The sequence below is a fragment of the Eschrichtius robustus genome, chromosome 6 (assembly GCF_028021215.1).
Source record: "Eschrichtius robustus isolate mEscRob2 chromosome 6, mEscRob2.pri, whole genome shotgun sequence".
In the NCBI taxonomy this organism is placed as follows: domain Eukaryota; kingdom Metazoa; phylum Chordata; class Mammalia; order Artiodactyla; family Eschrichtiidae; genus Eschrichtius; species Eschrichtius robustus.
Window position 1 is genome coordinate 67937747 of NC_090829.1, and position 18292 is coordinate 67956038.

Genomic DNA, 18292 nt, shown 5'->3' on the forward strand with positions numbered 1-18292 from the left:
TTTTGAAAAATGAGTAAGAGCGTGCGCACTATAGATCTTTGTGGATTGAACAGACTGTCAGAGCTAGAGGTTCTTAGGCAAGCTTAATACAGTGGGTTTTTTGTTTTTGTTTTTTTAATTTTTATTTATTTATTTATTTATTTATTTATGGCTGTGTTGGGTCTTCGTTTCTGTGCGAGGGCTTTCTCTAGTTGCGGCAAGCAGGGGCCACTCTTCATCGCGGTGCGCCGGCCTCTCACTATCGCGGCCTCTCTTGTTGTGGAGCACAGGCTCCAGACGCACAGGCTCAGTAGTTGTGGCTCGCGGGCCCAGTTGCTCCGCGGCATGTGGGATCCTCCCAGACCAGGGCTCGAACCCGTGTCCCCTGCATCGGCAGGCTGACTCTCAACCACTGGGCCACCAGGGAAGCCCAATACAGTGGGTTTTTTAAAAAATTTTTTTAAAGGAAAAGACTTTTAAAAATAAGATCTTACTTAAAACCCCAATACATAAAACCTATAAAAATAGAGCAGCTCTGATTGATGTGATTACAGGGACTGAAGCTTACCTTTTACCTTTTCGTCTATATCTTCTCCCCAGATCCTCAGGTATCTGTTGTTTTAACACTGTTAATAATGGCACTTTCTTTCTTTTCAAAAGAATCCTGGTTTGGATGATAAATTATATGGTCACCCAACCTATGAAGAAATCTAGTGTTCTAAGGAACAAGTTATGAAAATTATTGAGTCTGATTTTTTCTCTATCCCTTTTGAAAATGAGGAACATAAATTCTTTCCTAAATATTAGGATTTCATTCAAATGCTTCTAGCAACTTCCATAACTATAATATAGACATCAAAACCTGGAAATTAAACATTGGTACAATACTATTAACTAAACTACAGACCTTATTTAAATTTCATCAGTTTTTTGTTTTGTTTTTCCTAATGTCCTCTGTCTGCTCCAGGATCCAATCCAGGATCCCATATTACATTTAATTATCCTGTCTCTTTATTCTGTTTCACAGTCTTTCCTTTATTTTCATGACCTTGGTGCTTTTGAAGAATACTGGTCGGTTATTTTATAGAATGTTCTCACTGTGGGTTTGCCTGATGCTTTCTCATGATTAGATTGAAGTCTGCTTTTTTGGGGGCACAGATACTGCAGAAATGATGTCGTGTCCTTTCACTACCTCATATTGCAGGCTCACGATGCCTGTATGTCTTATTACCAATGATGTTAACCTTGATCTCTTGTCTAAGATGGGGTATGCTATATTGCTCCTTTGTAAAGTTAGTATTTTTCCCTTTATAATTGATAAATATTTTGGAAGAGGTACTTTGATGCTCAACCCACGTTTTTTGAAGTCATGGTTTCTGAGTAGAATTTAATATAGCCTTTGGCATCTAGAGAATTTTATTATTTTAAAATAGTGCATATCACAGGTTTTTACAAAAGTGCTTTCTGGAGTCTATCATGCGTATTAAAGAAATGGCATTCAAAGTCTGAAACTGAAGGGAATAGGACTAATGAAGCTAAAATCATCCTTGCTTGTAAGTGATAATATTTATGTCTATAAATAGTATGCTCTAAAAATATTTTTGAGCAATGTACTTGGATCTGATGAGGTTGGTATTTACCATCATTATCATTATTATTATTTTCCCATTTTCAGATGTGTAAACTAAGGCTCAGGGAGATTAAATGATTTTTCCAAAGTCTAATCATCAGTAACAGATAGGGCAAGGGAACATACTTTTTTCCCACTATACGCAGTGATGGAATGGACATGGTTAGATTGCAGTGAGGTCCATATCACTGGATATGTCCATGTAGAGGGGTGTGGCTTCTTGGAGAGGATCAGTCTAGGCAAATTAAACAATAGATGAGTGGCTGGAATCTATAAACCTAAGATCGCTTCTGACCTCGATTATTCCATGTTATTAGTTTATTCTTCCGATTTTGCTTTTCTCTCTTGGAAACTTAAGAAAGAACACTTTTTTCTGACTTTTTTTTTTTAAGATACTGGTGATGTATTTTCTTTTCTTGTTTTTTATAAATTTTATTTATTTATTTATTTATTTTTGGCTGCGTTGGGTCTTTTGTTGCTGCGCGCGGGCTTTCTCTAGTTGCAGCGAGCAGGGGCCACCCTATCTTGCAGTGCGCGGGCTTCTCATTGTGGTGGCTTATCTTGTTGTGGAGCACAGGCTTTAGGCACGCAGGCTTCAGTAGTTGTGGCTTGCAGGCTCTAGAGTGCAGGCTCAGTAGTTGTGGCGCACGGGCTTAGTTGCTCCGCGGCATGTGGGATCTTCCCAGACCAGGGCTCGAACCGTGTCCCCTGCATTGGCAGGTGGATTCTTAACCACTGCACCACTAGGGAAGTCCCCTTTCTGGCTTTCTTATCCAACCAACTAAAGAACTGGTGGAGTTTGCTGTAAGGGACGATGTCCTCCTTTCCAGAATCCCCAGATTACATGACTATAGTTTGTTTCATTCAATGATACTAATATTTAGATCCATTCTAAGGTCTTAAAGAGGGTGCTAGGACTGGGAACTGGTAATAAGAGGTAACTTCTGTCTGTCTTTGTCACTATAGACTCATGGAAAACAAGCAAAATCCTACTTGTCTGTTGGATTCTTTAGTCAGTGATCTTTAGAAGTGAGTCTGTTTTTTAAATTAAGGTTTGACATTATCTAATTTGGTAAATATTACTTGAACTAAAGTAGAGGGACAAGTACCTTAGTTTATTTTGAAAACCCACAGATATTGAGGCACTCTGGCAAACTCTATGTTGTTTATCATAAAGTCACTATTTTTTTAACTTCTGATATCATCCCAAAACCATAGATTTAAATGCATCTTTTCAAAAGAGCAAACTGAGGCTCGAAAAGCAGAAGAGAATTTACAATGTCACAGAGCAAGTAAATCAGCAGTATTATTTGCATGGCTTTTCTTTCTTTCTTTTTTTTTTTTTCTTATAGGTTAGATCAAATAGTAGTGATGGATATATTCTAAATTTTAGATTCTTTTTCTTACCAACAGGGAAACTAAGCCTACAATGGAGAAGTGGTTGCCCAAGGGCAATTTGGTATAAAATTAAAAATCCAGGATAAAACCTATATTGAAAATGGGATTATGGGGAAAGACTACAGGCTTCTCTTTCTTCATTGAATCGTCATTCTGTATTAGTCACTCAAAGCCAAGATTGGCCTCCTCATGGAGAAAAGGAAAAACAATGGTCACTTTATTGAACATGCTTAATAATTTAGATTGATATTGGAATATACTCTAAAAGTTTTAATTTAGACTTGTAAGCCAGTTGCCTAGGAAACATATTTGGATGTCACTGTGAGTAGGCCCTTATTCCTAATGTTCCTTTTTACCATGGTGCAGAAAGTGGAGTAATTCTGGACAAATCATTTACCTTCTGTGAGTCTTGATTTCCAACACGGGAATATCATACCTTCTTTTACTTACCTGATAGGCTTATACTGGAATGAGATAATGGATATAAAAGAGCTTATTGGAAATACAAAGATATGAGCTTTCCTAATTCATTTTCTTCTTTATATCTCTGTTTGCAGTGCTCCCTGAATTACCCTCCTCGTAACCCAATTCAACTTGATTTGACCAAAAGAAGGAATTTTTTTTCACTCATTTAACTTAAAGTTCAGGATAGGCTGATCCAGTAACTCAAATGGCTTTGTGAAGAATTTCTCTCTCTCCATGTCTTAGTTGTTTCACTTTTGTTGGCTTCAGTCTCAGTCAGGTTCTCACTGTGTGGCCAAAATGACCATGAATACCTCCGGGCTTGGATGCTATCAGTTTCACAACCACATTTGTCATGTGCCCATACCTGAATCAATCTCCTCGACCAGAGGAATGGATTCCTCTGATTGGTTAGGACTGAGTCATGTGCTAAAGTCAGCTCCACTTAAGCTATTTGGACTAAATGGAAGAATGTGGTTCTCCAAAGGAAAATCGAGGTACTCTTATTGGAAGAAGAGTCTCAAATGGAGGAAAGGATGCTGGCTTGGAAAGAACAGCAGCTGTCAGGTAGGCCCTCTCTAACCTCATTTCACCCACTGAAACCCTATTAACCCTTAAAGGATTGTCTCAAGAGTTTCCTTTTGATGTCATTGCTAATCCTCTAACCACGTATGATTTCTCCCTCTTTTGTGTTTCTTTAGCATCATGTGCCTCTTTTTGCTGTTTATTTTCGTGGACTTTGTACCATCATCACAAGTTCATTTTTTATGTTATTATAGTGTCACTTCTGTGAGGGCAGAGACTATATCTCCCTTGTCTTTGAGTCTTCAGCAGTACCCGACTGGTGCCTGATCCATAATGGACTATCAGCAAATATTTATTAAACTGACTTCTTAATGTTGTACAAGTTATGAATAATGAAAAATAAACAAGATGTGGCAGCTAATTTTATTATGTACATAATTTATTAACTGATTAATTTATTAAAAGACTAACAGAAGCAATGTTAACAATTCTGAGATACGATTTCTGTTTAAGAAGTAAGAATAACTGCAGCTCCAGGAGAGTGGTCAACTTTTGTGAGCACTGGCTGAGGAGGGGGTGTCTCTGGACCTACTCTGCATTCACTAACTCTGTGCCTTCTTTTCCTCTTCAGTCGTCTGGGTTTATGTCTAAGCTTGTTCCAGCTATCCAGAATGTCCACAGGAATTCCAGTGGATCTGGAAGAGGAAAGGGATTGCTGGTGTTAACTGAACCCGTTTTGATTGAGACCTACACGGGTTTGATGTCATTCATTGGAAACTGCAACAAACTTGGCTATTCCCTTGCCCGGGGGAGTGTTGGTTTTTGACACTCTTTTTGGGGGATAAGTACATCATTCATAGCTACATCATTACTGAAGATTCTGTTTCAGCCCACCATATTTTTGGACTGAAACAATTAGTTACTGTTAAATAGTATTACATGATTTTGAAGATTCAGTATCTTAGGGGACCTAAAAGCTTGATTAGACTAATAAATGCACACTTCAGACCTTATATAAGGATAATCAAATTTCTTAAAACCAGAAAATAAATTCTCCTGAGCCCATCAAATAATGTTGGCAAATGAGTGACAAATGAACACCTGATCACAAACTTGGGGAGGACCCTCTGGGTTCTTGTTTCTCTGTCCTCTAAATGTAGACAATGTTCTGGGTCTTTATTTTCAGCCCTCTGATCCCGATCTTCTCTCTCACTGGGGTCTCAATCTATATAATTTTAGCTACCTTTTTTTATGAGGATGACTTCCAAATCCATATTCTCATCCGTGGTGTTTAAGACTGAGTTTTGCATTTCTGTTTGCTGATCATCTATATCAGTGTTCCAATGGCCACTTTTACTCAGCATCTTCAAAATCTTGGATTTCTGTATGGGATTTTAATGGTCTCAGTCATCGTCCCTGAAATCCATTAGTTTTGATGTCTTTAAACTTCTTGCCAGATACATTCCATATAGTATCTGTCATTGTCTGGGCTGCTATAACAAAAATACTACATACTGGGTGGCTTATAAACAACATAAATATACTTCTTACTGTTCTGGAGGCTGCAATTCTGAGATTAGGGTCCCAGCCTGGTCAGGTGAGGGCCCTCTTCTGGGGCTCAGATTTCCTGTTATATCCTTACAGGTAAAGGGGCAAGAGTGTTCTCTTGTGCTTCTTTTATAAGGGCATTAATCTCATTCATGAGGGCTCTGCCCTCATAAGCTAAGGCCCCCTGTTTAATACCATCACAATGGGCTTTAGGATTTAAACATATAAATTTTGGGGGGGGACATAAACGTTCAGACCATAGAAGTACCACATCTGTATGTGACTTAGATTGTGACCAATGCCCACATGTCAAACTTAAAGTTCATTCTTCTTTCAAAACTGTTCATATACTCCTTCTCCTTTCCATTCTCACAGGTATGCTATTAGATCATGTTTTAAATTCTGTTTACCTGGATATTTGTTATAGACTTTTTTTTTTTTAAACTGTGTGTCCCAACCCCAGAGGATTATTTATTTATTTATTTATTTATTTATTTATTTATTTATTTATTTATTTATTTATTTATTTATTTATTTATTTATTTATTTATGGCTGTGTTGGGTCTTCGTTTCTGTGCGAGGGCTTTCTCTAGCTGCGGCAAGTGGGGGCCACTCTTCATCACGGTGCGCGGGTCTTTCACTATCGCGCCCTCTCTTGCGGGGCACAGGCTCCAGATGCGCAGGCTCAGTAGTTGTGGCGCACAGGCTTAGTCGCTCCACGGCATGTGGGATCTTCCCAGACCAGGGCTCGAACCCGTGTCACCTGCATTGGCAGGCAGATTCTCAACCACTGCGCCACCAGGGAAGCCCTGTTATAGACTTTTAATTGGTATCCCTGCTCCAAGGCTGACCCTCTTCTAATCCATTTTATACTTAGTTGCCAGACTCCTAAAGCACAATTTGATCTTATCATTTCCTGTTCAAGAACTTTCAATGGCTCATTTCCTTTTGCAGGTTTTTTTGTTTGTTTGTTTGCTCATATGTTTTGTTTTTTTAACAGCAGACCTTTCCTTCTAATAAAATCTGTTTCAGATGCCCAATATGTAAAACAGATAGAAGTAGGACCACTATGATTGAAATGGAGATGGGAATGCCACTGATCTCCTCTTTTTTGGGTCTCAGAAGTGCCCTCTGTGGAATGTCTATGGATCCCACAGGAGTTTAAGAAGAATGTTTCCAAAAATACTGTTCTAGCTCATTCTGTTTCTATTTTCTTTTCTCTCATATTTCCTCTTTGTCTCTCCTTGACTTAGGTCTCATTGTGAACAACTCAGGAGGTCATCTCATCTGTTTTCATCTCTAAAATTTTTTTTCAATTTTATTGTATTTTTAATTTATTTTGAAAAGAACCTTTTAATGTTGAGCACTATAAACATTATTATAATCAGCTCTTTGCCTGTCCAAAGAACCAAAGTTGAGACACCTTGGCTGGTATTCAAGTTAAAAATTCCAGCTGTTTTTTGGGGGGTGGGAAGGGGGAAGTGGGTGCTTACGTGAAGTCTAAAGTCTTTTCTTCAAAATGCTCACTTCCTCAATTTCAAAGATTCCCTCTGATATTTCACAAACATCAATTTGATGGAGGCATTCAAAATCCAAACCTTGAATAACCCTCATTTTATTTTGTCTTTATCTTTGTTTACTTCCATTAGTATTTCTCTCCCTCTCTTTCCACTTCCCAGCACCCACTTTTTTTTCCCTCATGGTGGCAAATATTGGTATAGTCCCCAAGGCAGGGAACTTCTCTTCAGACTGTAAAAGGAAATGTTGAAATCCTTAGCTGTCCTGTCGACAGTAGTGGAATGAAAAGTCGTTGGATTGTTTTGGCAGTGGTTCTGAAGCAGGCACAATTGGCAAATGATTATAACACCACTGCCCGAAAATCCCCATTTGCCTCAAGATAGTGGCATTTGTTGACAGAAGCCTCTGAAATGTCCAGCACATTCTCTTGAGTTAGCATTTAAGGATCAGTCTGACAAGTGACTTCTTTCGGCATATTTAGTCCCCTTGTAACCTAGGCTGGACTGTTCCCAAATGACCTTCGAAAGGACACAATGCAGCATGATCAATGGAGCAAATCAGAAAAGATGAGAGGAGGGAAATATCTCTTAGTCCTGAGGTCAGTCTGTACCAATAGGGTACCAAGGCTGTTTAGTGTGGAGAAGAATGATCTCAGAGATGACATGAGAATTGTCTTCACATTTCACACAGATTGTCCTGTGGGATATTCCAGAAACTGATAAATGGGGTCTAGAAAGCAGGATTATGACCAGAGGATGAGAGGATTCAGGGATTTGGATGGCAGTTTAAGACAAGAAAGAACTTCTTATAGTTAAAAATGTCCAAAGATGGGAAGCTTTGCTCCTTGAAAGAGTCTCCCATCACTTGATGTGTACTAGTAGGGACTAGATAAAGTGGATATAGTGAAAGGGATTGTTAAAGGGATGATTGATAAAATCATTTAAAACCAGAGACCTTATGATTCTCCAAATAATTGTTGTCGATGAGTAGGTGATACATCCTTTTTTTTTGGAGAGTTGAATCAATCATGTGAGACCCTGGAAAATTACCTGAACTTTCCTAAGGTTTAACTTCCTCATCTGTAAAATGGAGACGATGCTATCTCTTTTGTCTGCTTCATAAAGATCTTGTGAGGATTCAATGAAATTAGGTTAAACTATTTTATTAAATAAAAATCATTGAGTATCTGCCTGCAGTGCAGTGTCACTTTGGCAGCAGAAACTGGGACACCATCCAAGGAAACTAAATTCAGTTCTTCTGGGAATTGTTTTTTGGTCACTATGGACCTGCCCACCATCTCTTTCCCATTGGACACATGGTATTCTCACTTGGGTTCCTTGTCCATAAGCTTGACAAGTAACCACAACCCACAAACCAGGAGACCTATATGTGTACCTGGGCTTTTCCTTCAGGCTATCATCTGAACTATACCAATAATGTTTCTCAAAGGGGCATCCTAGGTCTGATTGGGAATAAGATTTGATACAAGAGGCATTAAGTACAAAGCATATCATCATAAAAATGTCATGGTTGGCCATTTTCTCTAGCTATCTGATCTTTGTCCATTCCAGAAATCCCACTAGAAAATCTCCGATAAATCTCTGTCCAGAAACTATTTGAACAATTCTACTGATAGATTGCTCATAGTCTTCTGATACATCTTGGGCAGCTCTGATGGTTAGAAAGTTCTCCTGTTGATTTAGATTCTGGAACATCCATCCGCCATCTCTTTTACTTAAAACTAAGATTCCCATGCTAGAGTAGGTTCAGCTTGTGTTTCAGTACCTGGATGTGGGGCACTGGGGTTACAGAACCAAGGTTGATGGATTCTCTAACACTTACAAGAAGGGGAGCTGCCATGAATCACCACGCCTGGCCTCCCAGTGGGCAGTCGGGCCTTCTTGGAGGCTGACATTTGGCCAGCCTCTAAGGCAGAAAAGAGAAGCCAATCTATGAGGATCTTTTGCCTTGCGCCCCCTTCTCATTGTCCCTTTGCTGAAGCATTACTAAGGGAGCCTATTCATAGAGCCCTGGGGCTAAGGAAGCAAAGAAACCATCTAATCTAATGCTTTCATTTCACAGAACACAGAGCAAAGGCCTAGAAACTGGAAAGAAATTGCTCAAAAAGCAGATGGCGAATGTTTGGCAATATGGGGATTAAACTCTAAAGCTTCCAATCTCCAATTCCAGCTCCACTACTCTTTCCATATACCTCCATTCCCAGGAAAAGGCACGTCATCTAAATCAGCGTATCATAGTTCCTGTGTTCATTCTGACGTGAGAAAACAATAGGTCACCGTTGTTTAGGGGGAATTTCCAGAAATTACCTGTATTTTCTTAAAGGCTAAGGTCACTCATGGAGCTCTCTGATGTCCTATCTGATTTAAAAGCCCAAACAAAGCTGCGGAAGCCAGCAGGTATTTTGTAAGGCAGCTTTACCTCTGCCTGGCATTTTGTGGGGCAAAAGTGGGGAGGGCAAAAGTATTAAATTCAGGCTTAAAAGCTCCTCAGAAATTCTTTACACACAGGAGACCAAGTTGGAGAAAAGAAGATGACTCCTGCCAAGGGGAAGAAAGAGAGAGATGAATGCCTGTGGTTTTCAAAGGTTAACAACAACAACAAAGCCCAAGTATTTGCACAGGGATGAATGTTCATTGGCTTTTGGCCAACAACTGTACGAGGGCTTGTGCCCACATCCTGTAGCTGTGGTTTAGGGACGCTGCTCATGAGTGACTTCTTATGCTTAGTGGCAGGAAACTTTAGTCACTGATGTGTAAACTCACCTTCGGTCTGCACCTCCCACAATGTGCTCTGAAGGCAGTTCGGGGACCAGGCCTCCTGATTTTCTTACAGATACCAGTTCCTCAGAGACTAAGGAAGAACTCAGTCTAAGGCCTTGGGAGGGACTGAGACTTGATCAGTACTTACCTTACTCCACTCAGTTGTAGCAACCCCTTAGGATAATTCTATAGCCACAGGGAGGAATTATGATATCCTCTGCGAAATCCTCCCTTTAACCTCAAAACCCCAGACCAAAAAAGGCGAGCTCTGTTTCATCTCAGGGCTGCAATATGAAATATGAGAGGCGAAGTCAGGAGGTTGTTTCTGAGCCTAGATCTTGTATCTGATGAGCTATTTTACACTCAGTTTTTAAAAGTTCGTAGTAAACTCAAAGTCTCCATTTCAGTGAAGCTAAATGGAATTTGCAAGAAATTGCTGAAAAAGCAGATGGTGACTTTTGGGCAATACTGGGATGAAACTCTAAAGCTTCCATTTTCCTACTCCTAGCCACTGCTCTTTCCATATATCCCCATTCCCAGGGAAAGGCATATCATCTAAATCAGTGTTTCACAGTTGTCATCTAAATCGGTGTACCATAAGTTACTTTGAGGTGAGAAAACAATAGGTCCAGTTTAATTAACTCTCATGGTTTTAGGTAGATATGAGAGATTGTGATGTTACATTATGGGTAGAGAGTATGTTGAGATCAATTTCTCTGAATTACCACCTCGTCTCTCACATCCTGTCCACAATGCCTACCTCATGCATCTCAGGAACTACTTTCCCTTCCTTTTATATTCCCTGCTCACTCTTTATGGAATTATTGAAACAGATTGAAAGGGACCCTAAAGGTCATCTAGTTTAACCTCCTACCTATTGCAGGAATGCCCTCAACCAAAACACACAGCAGATGCAGGCTCAGCTTATGCAAAAGCATTGCCAGGGCAGAGAATCCCTTGCTTTCTACAGCAGCTAATTCTACTGCCAAGCAACTGCAGTGAGTTAAAGGTTTTTCTAAATATTACATCCAAACCTTCCTTCCCGGAAATTTACCTATTTGGTCCTTGATCTTCCTTTGAAGTTACCCCAGGTAAATCAATTTCCTCTTTCATATGGCCACACTTCAAATAAAGGCAGTTAACTTGTGCTCTCCCAACAAAGTAGTTTTATTTTTGTTTTTTGACACAAACCCCCAGTTACCACAACCGTTCTTCATGTGCTGGACTATCCATAGCCCCTATTGTACTCCTCCTTGTTCGTGGACTATTCTGTTTGGTTAACATTTCTTTTAAGATATTGTATTCCACACTGGCATGGCAATTCAAATATAGGCTGACCAGTGCAGGTTAGAATGTAGTTGTTCTTCACTTGCCAATGTACTGTTATTAATGAAATCCAGGTTTTCTTTATTATACTGCTTGTTCACATGAAGCTTATGGTCAACTTCATACTGTATATAATACATAACATTATTTTTCTGATTTAATAATCTCATTTAAGGAACCAGTGAGGTCACTTCAGTATGGATTAATTGTAATGAACCTGGATTAGCTCCTAGTAACCACTGCTTTTCTCTTTTGACTTTTAAATTTATTTGTTAAATTTTTTCCAAAGTATGTACTTAGTATTTTATCCTGAATCAGTGTCAGACTTATTTTTCTACAGTATCTGGCAACCAACATTATTTTTAAGTGGGATTTTTTTCTGTCTTCAGTCTAGAGGACAAAGTGGGAATTGTTACCATGATGGGCAGCTGAGCCAAGAGATCTTTGGTGTTGGTTAGCTGATCATTTTGTCCTCAGAGCAAAAATAGACGGGCAGTCCACTCAAGTTTTATTTGGTCTGTGTAAGCAAGAGTAAACAGAAGGCTGACTTAAATCAGCATCTACCACCCCACTGTTACTGAAAGTGGGGTTCAGCTGCTTGCCACTCTAAAGCCAATAAAAAGACAAGGTTGGCGGAAAGGAAATTTGCTTTATTTCAGGGGCTAGCAATGGGGTCGGAGGGGAGTGTGGACTCATGTCCAAAGGCCAACTCCCCCACGCTGCCAACCAGTGGGCAAGACCTTTAAAGGGGAGATTCAGGGGTGTATAGGCAGAGGGAGGGGGCTACATGCAGCAACAGCACAGCTAGCTCTGACAGTCATCTTGAAATTGATCATGTGAGGGTCTGACCAGCATCATCTTGATTGTTCGAAGTACAGTTAGTCTTCAGTTCCAGAGTCAGTTTGTTCCCATTTCCTTGAGGCCAGTTCTCGGAATTGTGGCAGCTTATGTCATGGCTACAGTCTGGCCATTATGTAGTTAACTTCTTCCAGCTGGTAGGGGTTTCAGTATCTACAAAACAGCTCAAAGGATATGGCTCAGAGTATTATCTATAGCCCTTGAGGAGAAACTAAAGGTCCTTGACTTTGCTTAATGACTGAACTATTATTATATTGTCCTGTTTGACTGTTTTCCTTTGCGTCTTCATTTTCTCACTTCTCTGATTGAAGTTATTCTTTGGCTAAAGTTTTTCTACAGACAAAAGGCAGGCAGAAGACATGGGGGAGAAGGCCATAGGATCCCGCTCCGTTTCACCACAATACTATTATCTTCATTGAATGCGGATTGCCCAATTCAGTGGCGATAATTCCCACTGTCATTTTTGGCCTATGGAGACTAGCCACAATGAAGCTGTTTAAGAATGTTGGGTTTCCCCTCACGAATGTATTTCTCTTGGCCTTGGTGAAGGAAGTGTCTCTGAATCTTCTGAGGGGATATAGTTAGAGTGAAACTGAGACGCTCTTACATAATAAATACACTTGAGCATCACAATCTCCCTAAGCCTTTGGATACCTTCTTCTAGCATTTCAACTTCACTCAGAATACACTTCCTCTGGGTCCATCTTTCAGTCAATTAACCAAGCAAACTATTGGAGCCATTTTTTCTCCCACCAAGCCTTTTTATTGTTTCCAAAAAAGCAATTTTGTCCACAGAAAATCCCAGTGCCCCACATTTGTTACAAAATCATTCCCTAGGTCTGAGGCCAGGAGAAAACAGTGAGATCTGGAATTCCTCCCACCAGCAGCATTTTCTGAAATGTAGACAGTTTATCAATTATAATTTATTCAGAAAAAATACAGTGTTTTAAGAACTTAATTCCGAAAGAAGACTGAAAAAGCCCAAAGGCTGAGCAGAAAACAGCCTCTGCAAGCAGCACCAGGTCAGCTGAGGCTGAGAACAGCCAGCAGGGTCAGGCTCTGAGGGAAAGTCCACCGGTCCTACCAGCAGAGGGCGGTAGGCACAAGAGCCCCTCCCCTCCCACCATGAATTGATGGTGGTGGCCATTCTTCTTCCCAGGCTGCCCACCCACCCCACTGGGGGGGGTTCCTGGTCTCAACCAGGACAGTCACTCCCCCAAGAAGCCACAACCCTTTAACACTGTGCTACCTCCTCCCAAGCAACCCCGCCCCTCCTTCTTCCGCTTCAGCCATCGCTCCAGGAGTCCTGCCCAGCCTCTCGGGGGGGGGGGGGGGGGGGGGGGGGAGGGGGCAGGGGGAGGGGGGCGGGGCGGGGGAGGCTCTTCCGCAGGAACCAGCTGGACCACTGGGGCACATCTGACTCTACCTTTTGGAGTGTTTTGGGGGTCTTCCTTTTTGGGTGACTTTGTGGCCAGCCATTGCAGTATCTTCTGGCTGCTGCTCCTTTTTGACCAGTAAGTCGACAGGAAGCAGACACTCAGGAGTGCTGTTTCGGGAGTCGTTCACCAAGGGAGTGACTGGATGGAAGGTGATGTTCTCTGTGGGGTGGCTAAACCTCAGAGCTTCTTGAGCTAAGACCTCACCAAAGTCCAGCCACTTAGAGACTGCCTCCTCTCCATCTAATATGGCAGGCCGCCTGGGGTGGATGGCGTTCAAGCCTTTGCAGGAATCCGCTGTGATGATGGTGTAAAAATACGAGAACCCCCTCCAACCCCACGCCCCAGCAGTCAAAGATCCCGGTCATTGTCAGCAGCCTCCAGCTGTCCCAGACTTTCTCCCAGTACTCAGGTCCCTATGCAGCACCCACGCTCTCTGACCTTTGTTTTGATTTGGGGGAAGTAGATGAAGTAGGGTTGCCTCTGCCTTCTTGCCTGACATGGCTGCCGCTCACAGAATCCATCTGCTAAAACAACACAGCGTCTTCCTTTTCCCAGAGGCACCTTGAAGGACCGTTTCTCCGTTATGGTGTCACTACAACAGCTGGGAGTGTTGAACTGCAGCTTGGAAGGATCAGCTCCTTTGAACCAAGACGGGACCAAGCCCCATCGCATGGCAGCAACGATACGCTGAGCTGAGTCTGCGCCCTTCTCCAAGTGCAGCCGGGACAGGAGCCCTGGGCTGCTGGACTGCCGGCTCTTGTACGAGGGGCAGTACCGGCCCGGGTCCCTGGCGGTCCCTGTAGGCGCAGGCCCTGGCGAGGGCCTCCCTGGGCAGGTGGCCGTCCATCCGCCTGCACACCCTCTGCGCCGCCTTCACACTGCGGGTCCCTCCGCATCAGGCCCTGCGCCCGCGTGGCTCTCTGCGCGCCCGCGCTCCCCGCGCCAGGCCCCCCTGTTGGAGCCATTTTTAGTGACTCAAACACATCGAATTCAAAATCTTATCCTGGTGCCCTCTAATCAATAACATTCTGTTTGTCCCAACATTATATTGCTGCCACCTAGATCTAATACGCTTCGAATCAGTTCCCATACATGTTTTCTGTTAGTATGAATTGGCAAAACCTCAAAATTATTTAGGGGCACTTTGCACCTTCTCATGAATAGTATTTCTTTTACTTATTTGTGAGAAGCTGAATTTGGTTATAAGTCTAGAAACAATGCAGAATGAGAATAGATCATTGTACATTTAATCATGTGCCGACTCTGACTACAATTGTTGATCCAGATGTGTTTTTTTTTTGTTTGTTTTTTTTCACTTGAGTGAAACAATAAATTCCCTGGCACCTGGTATTGCCAGTTATTGATCTGGCAAGTTTTTTTTTTTTTTTTTCTTTTTACTTGATATTAAAAATCATCAGTGGCAGTTTACTGCCAGGTGTTAGGACCAGCAATGTACATCAACCTTCTAAACCTATGTCATATTCTAGTCAATAGGAAACTTGATCACCTCTGTGTTCTGTAAAACATGGCATTGGTCTGTTTTCCTGATGCTGTCATGTGATGACCTAACCAGGTGAACAGGAAGTAGAAACTATTCCAAAACTTGTGTGACACAAATCTCTCCAAATTCTGAGGCTTATATCACCAAAAGTCACATTGGTGATTTTTCCAGGGTGTCAGCGGTCTGGGACATGTTAAGATACGCCTCCTAAGGGAAATGGCAAATTTCTGCCTTCTTATCACTGAGAAAAAGCCACCATGCTTAATGGGGTTCCTCAGATTATAGAGGCAACATTTATCTCCTTTAGGTCTGCTATTTGAACCTATTGATCAAGTAATCCCAAAGGCTGCTAGTTTTGAGTAGGGGACAGAAAAGGAAAAGGCTCTGCAACTGCTCCAGTCTGCTGTGAAAGCTACTTTGTCACTTGGGCTATATCCCCAGTAGATCCAATGGTGCTTAAAATCTCTGTGGCAGATAGAAATGCTGCAGGGAACCTTTGGCCAGCACCTCCAGATGAATCACTGGATAGACCTTAGGATATTAAGCAAAGATATCCCATTCTTTTAGATAACAGTTTTCCTTTTGGATTGCTACTGGGCCCTCGTAGAGACTGAACGCTTGACCACACACCATCAAGTTGCAGTGCAGCCTAAGCTGCCCATAGTGAACTGGATGTGGTCTGACCCACCAAGTCTTAAGTTTAGGCATGCACAACAGCACTCTCTTACCAGTTGGAGGTGACATATACCTGACGAGGCTCAAGTAGGTCCAGGGGGCCAAGCAAGCTGCATGACTAAGTGAACAGTGGTACCTATTCCTACTACATTTTCTTCTCTCCCAACCTACACCTATGGCTTCATGGAGAGTTCCCTACAATCAATAGACTGAGGCAAGAGAAATGAGCCTGATTCATAGATGACTCTGCATGATTTGCTGCATCACCTGGAAGTGGGCAGCTGTGACATCTTCTCCATGGTGGTCCTGGAAGGCGATGCTGAAGAAAATGCCTCCTAGTGGGCAGAGTAAATGGAATTCCATTTCCATGTTCTGCTTCAAGACTACTTTCTAGTTTATAACTGAGGAAACATATCTGGAGTAGGGGTGTGATCCAGTTACTCTCACACATTGTCTCACAGAGCCACCACTGCTTCCTAATGGTAGAGACATGATGCCATCTTCCATTTTGCCTATATCAGGTTGGGTACCTTTCCACGTAATAGAAACCATTTCACAATTTTAAACACAAAGTGTTTTAATATATGGAATTAAGTATTTACAACATTGTTACAAAGGCTGGAGGCTCAGGCTGAGACTCAGGAAGTGATTCCCAGAACAACACTGCAAAACTGGCGCACCCGAGGATTAGTTATCTCTGCCATACACGAGAAGCTAGGCAATCAGGAGGCTGCTATCACAATAGCAGGTACCAGGAACACAGCCCCTTAGCTACAATTCAATAACCAGGAGTTTTTTCCTGGAACTGTTGGCTTCAGAGCCTCTTTACATCTGCTAGATCTGTACCAGCAAAATGAATACGGCAACTTCTGCCCCCTTCCTCCTTACTTACTCTGAAGCAGGACATGGGAAGAACATTCCGTTTATTCCTCTTAATAGTGATTGCAAGAATTTATTGAGTATCTATAGGTACCAAGCAGGGTGCTAATGTCTTTGTATTCATTACGTCAATGAATCCTGGGATAAATCTGTCAATATAATATTAATGTCAAACCTCCATCGTGAAATGAAGAAAGTAAAAGTACAAAGAGGCTAAGAAACTTGGCCAAGATTCTGTACTCATTGGTAGAAGACCTAGATTAACCTAGAACTTAATCATATCCAGAATCTAGCTACAAAGGAATCTGAGAATTGTAATGTTTAGCTTTCTAACTTCTGCAGTAAAAAAAAAAAAAAAAAAAAGCCTACTAAAACAAGGTTGGAAGAGATGTTGAGCTGGCCATTTTACTGAATCCTCAACCTGACATATTTAAGATAACTGTTGAACTATTTTTCAGCCTGATTATAAACTCCTTGAAGTTATCCACATTTCTCCTCCACCACACACATTTACCTAGGTAATTGGTAAATGTGTTTTATGATGCTGATCTCATAGACATTTCGGTTTCAATCCATGTCAGTAGCACTTGTTTAAGCTTCCAGGAAAACACTGCCTTTTTGTAGTCTGGTTTTATAGAGCAGCATACCCACTTAGGCCTTCTCCCTGACTTTAGAAAGAAATAGTATTTTGATTTTACCAAAAGTCTTTTTATTCCCAGACTTTGTTGTGGTTAAATCAAAAACACATAGCAACGCTCAGAATGTGTCATCATTACAGAAAGTGAGGAATGGCATTTTCCTGGGGTAAAAAAAAAAAAAATCATAAAGAAGACTAGCTGAGTGATGGCCAGAGCACCAGCCAGGAGCTTGACAGCTTTAGAATGTAGCTAGTTTACCAGAAGTGTAGGCCACACCTAGAATAAGCAGAACGTGATGACCTGGTAGGTATTCTGGCCAGAAGGAGTGTATCAGGAAGAAGAGATGAGATGAGGCTCTCCCAGGCTGCCATCAGCTTCAGGGAAAGTGAGCTGCAAGCAGTAGACACCAGCCAACTGATTCGAGTGACTTTTCAGATGATGATTCCAACAGGAGAGGTGGAGAATGTAGGAAGTAAAAATGACTTCCACAGGAAATACAACATGTTCAGATTTGGATAAGTTGAGTATGAAGGGCTGTGGGACATAAGTGAAAATATTCCTGTCTCATCAACAGGTACATGTGAAGGTACGTTGCTCAGGAGACAAGATCTTTGGCTTGAGATAAAGGCCAGGGAGTCATCCAAGGATGAGTGGTAGCTGAAACCTTTAGTGTGGATGAAATTGCTTAGAGTGAGGGTATAGAACTTTCTGCAGGAATGGAAAATTCCAGAATTCTATGCTGTCCAACACAGTAGCCATTTGTCGTGAAATATGGCAGATGAAACTTAGGAACTGAAATTTTGTTTTATTTTAACGAATTTAACTTCATGTGGCCACAAGTGTCTAGTGGCTATCCTATTGAATAGCACAGGTATAGGAATAAAGAAAAAGATGCTGAAAATGAACTAATAATAGCAATATTGAATATCTGAGCTTATATTGATGCTACCAAAGATAAAAAAGAACACATGCCTTTTTGCGGTTTTTTTTCCCTCTCATATTTTATCAAATGGTAAAGAAAATCCAATGATACCAAAGAGTTGTGTTGGAAACCAACAGCTTCCCAACTCACCTCTTCCCACTTCCAGCTTAGTGGTAACTTATCTTAAGAGCCTTTCTTTCTGGTTCTGCTGGTA

General features: G+C 41.5%; 1 protein-coding gene and 1 pseudogene across 1 annotated transcript in view; one reads left to right on the forward strand and one right to left on the reverse strand.

Moving 5' to 3' along the window:
- The window catches only part of TPRG1 (tumor protein p63 regulated 1), a 117067-nt gene extending 112247 nt beyond the window's left edge, over positions 1–4820 (forward strand). Inside the window, exon 5 of the mRNA XM_068545457.1 lies at positions 4626–4820. Coding sequence (XP_068401558.1) covers positions 4626–4820 — 195 coding nt within the window. The remainder of the gene's footprint in view (positions 1–4625) is intronic.
- An 8412-nt stretch (positions 4821–13232) lies between these two features.
- Positions 13233–14310, reverse strand: LOC137765894 (abasic site processing protein HMCES pseudogene; annotated as a pseudogene).
- Positions 14311–18292: the final 3982 nt, after the last annotated feature.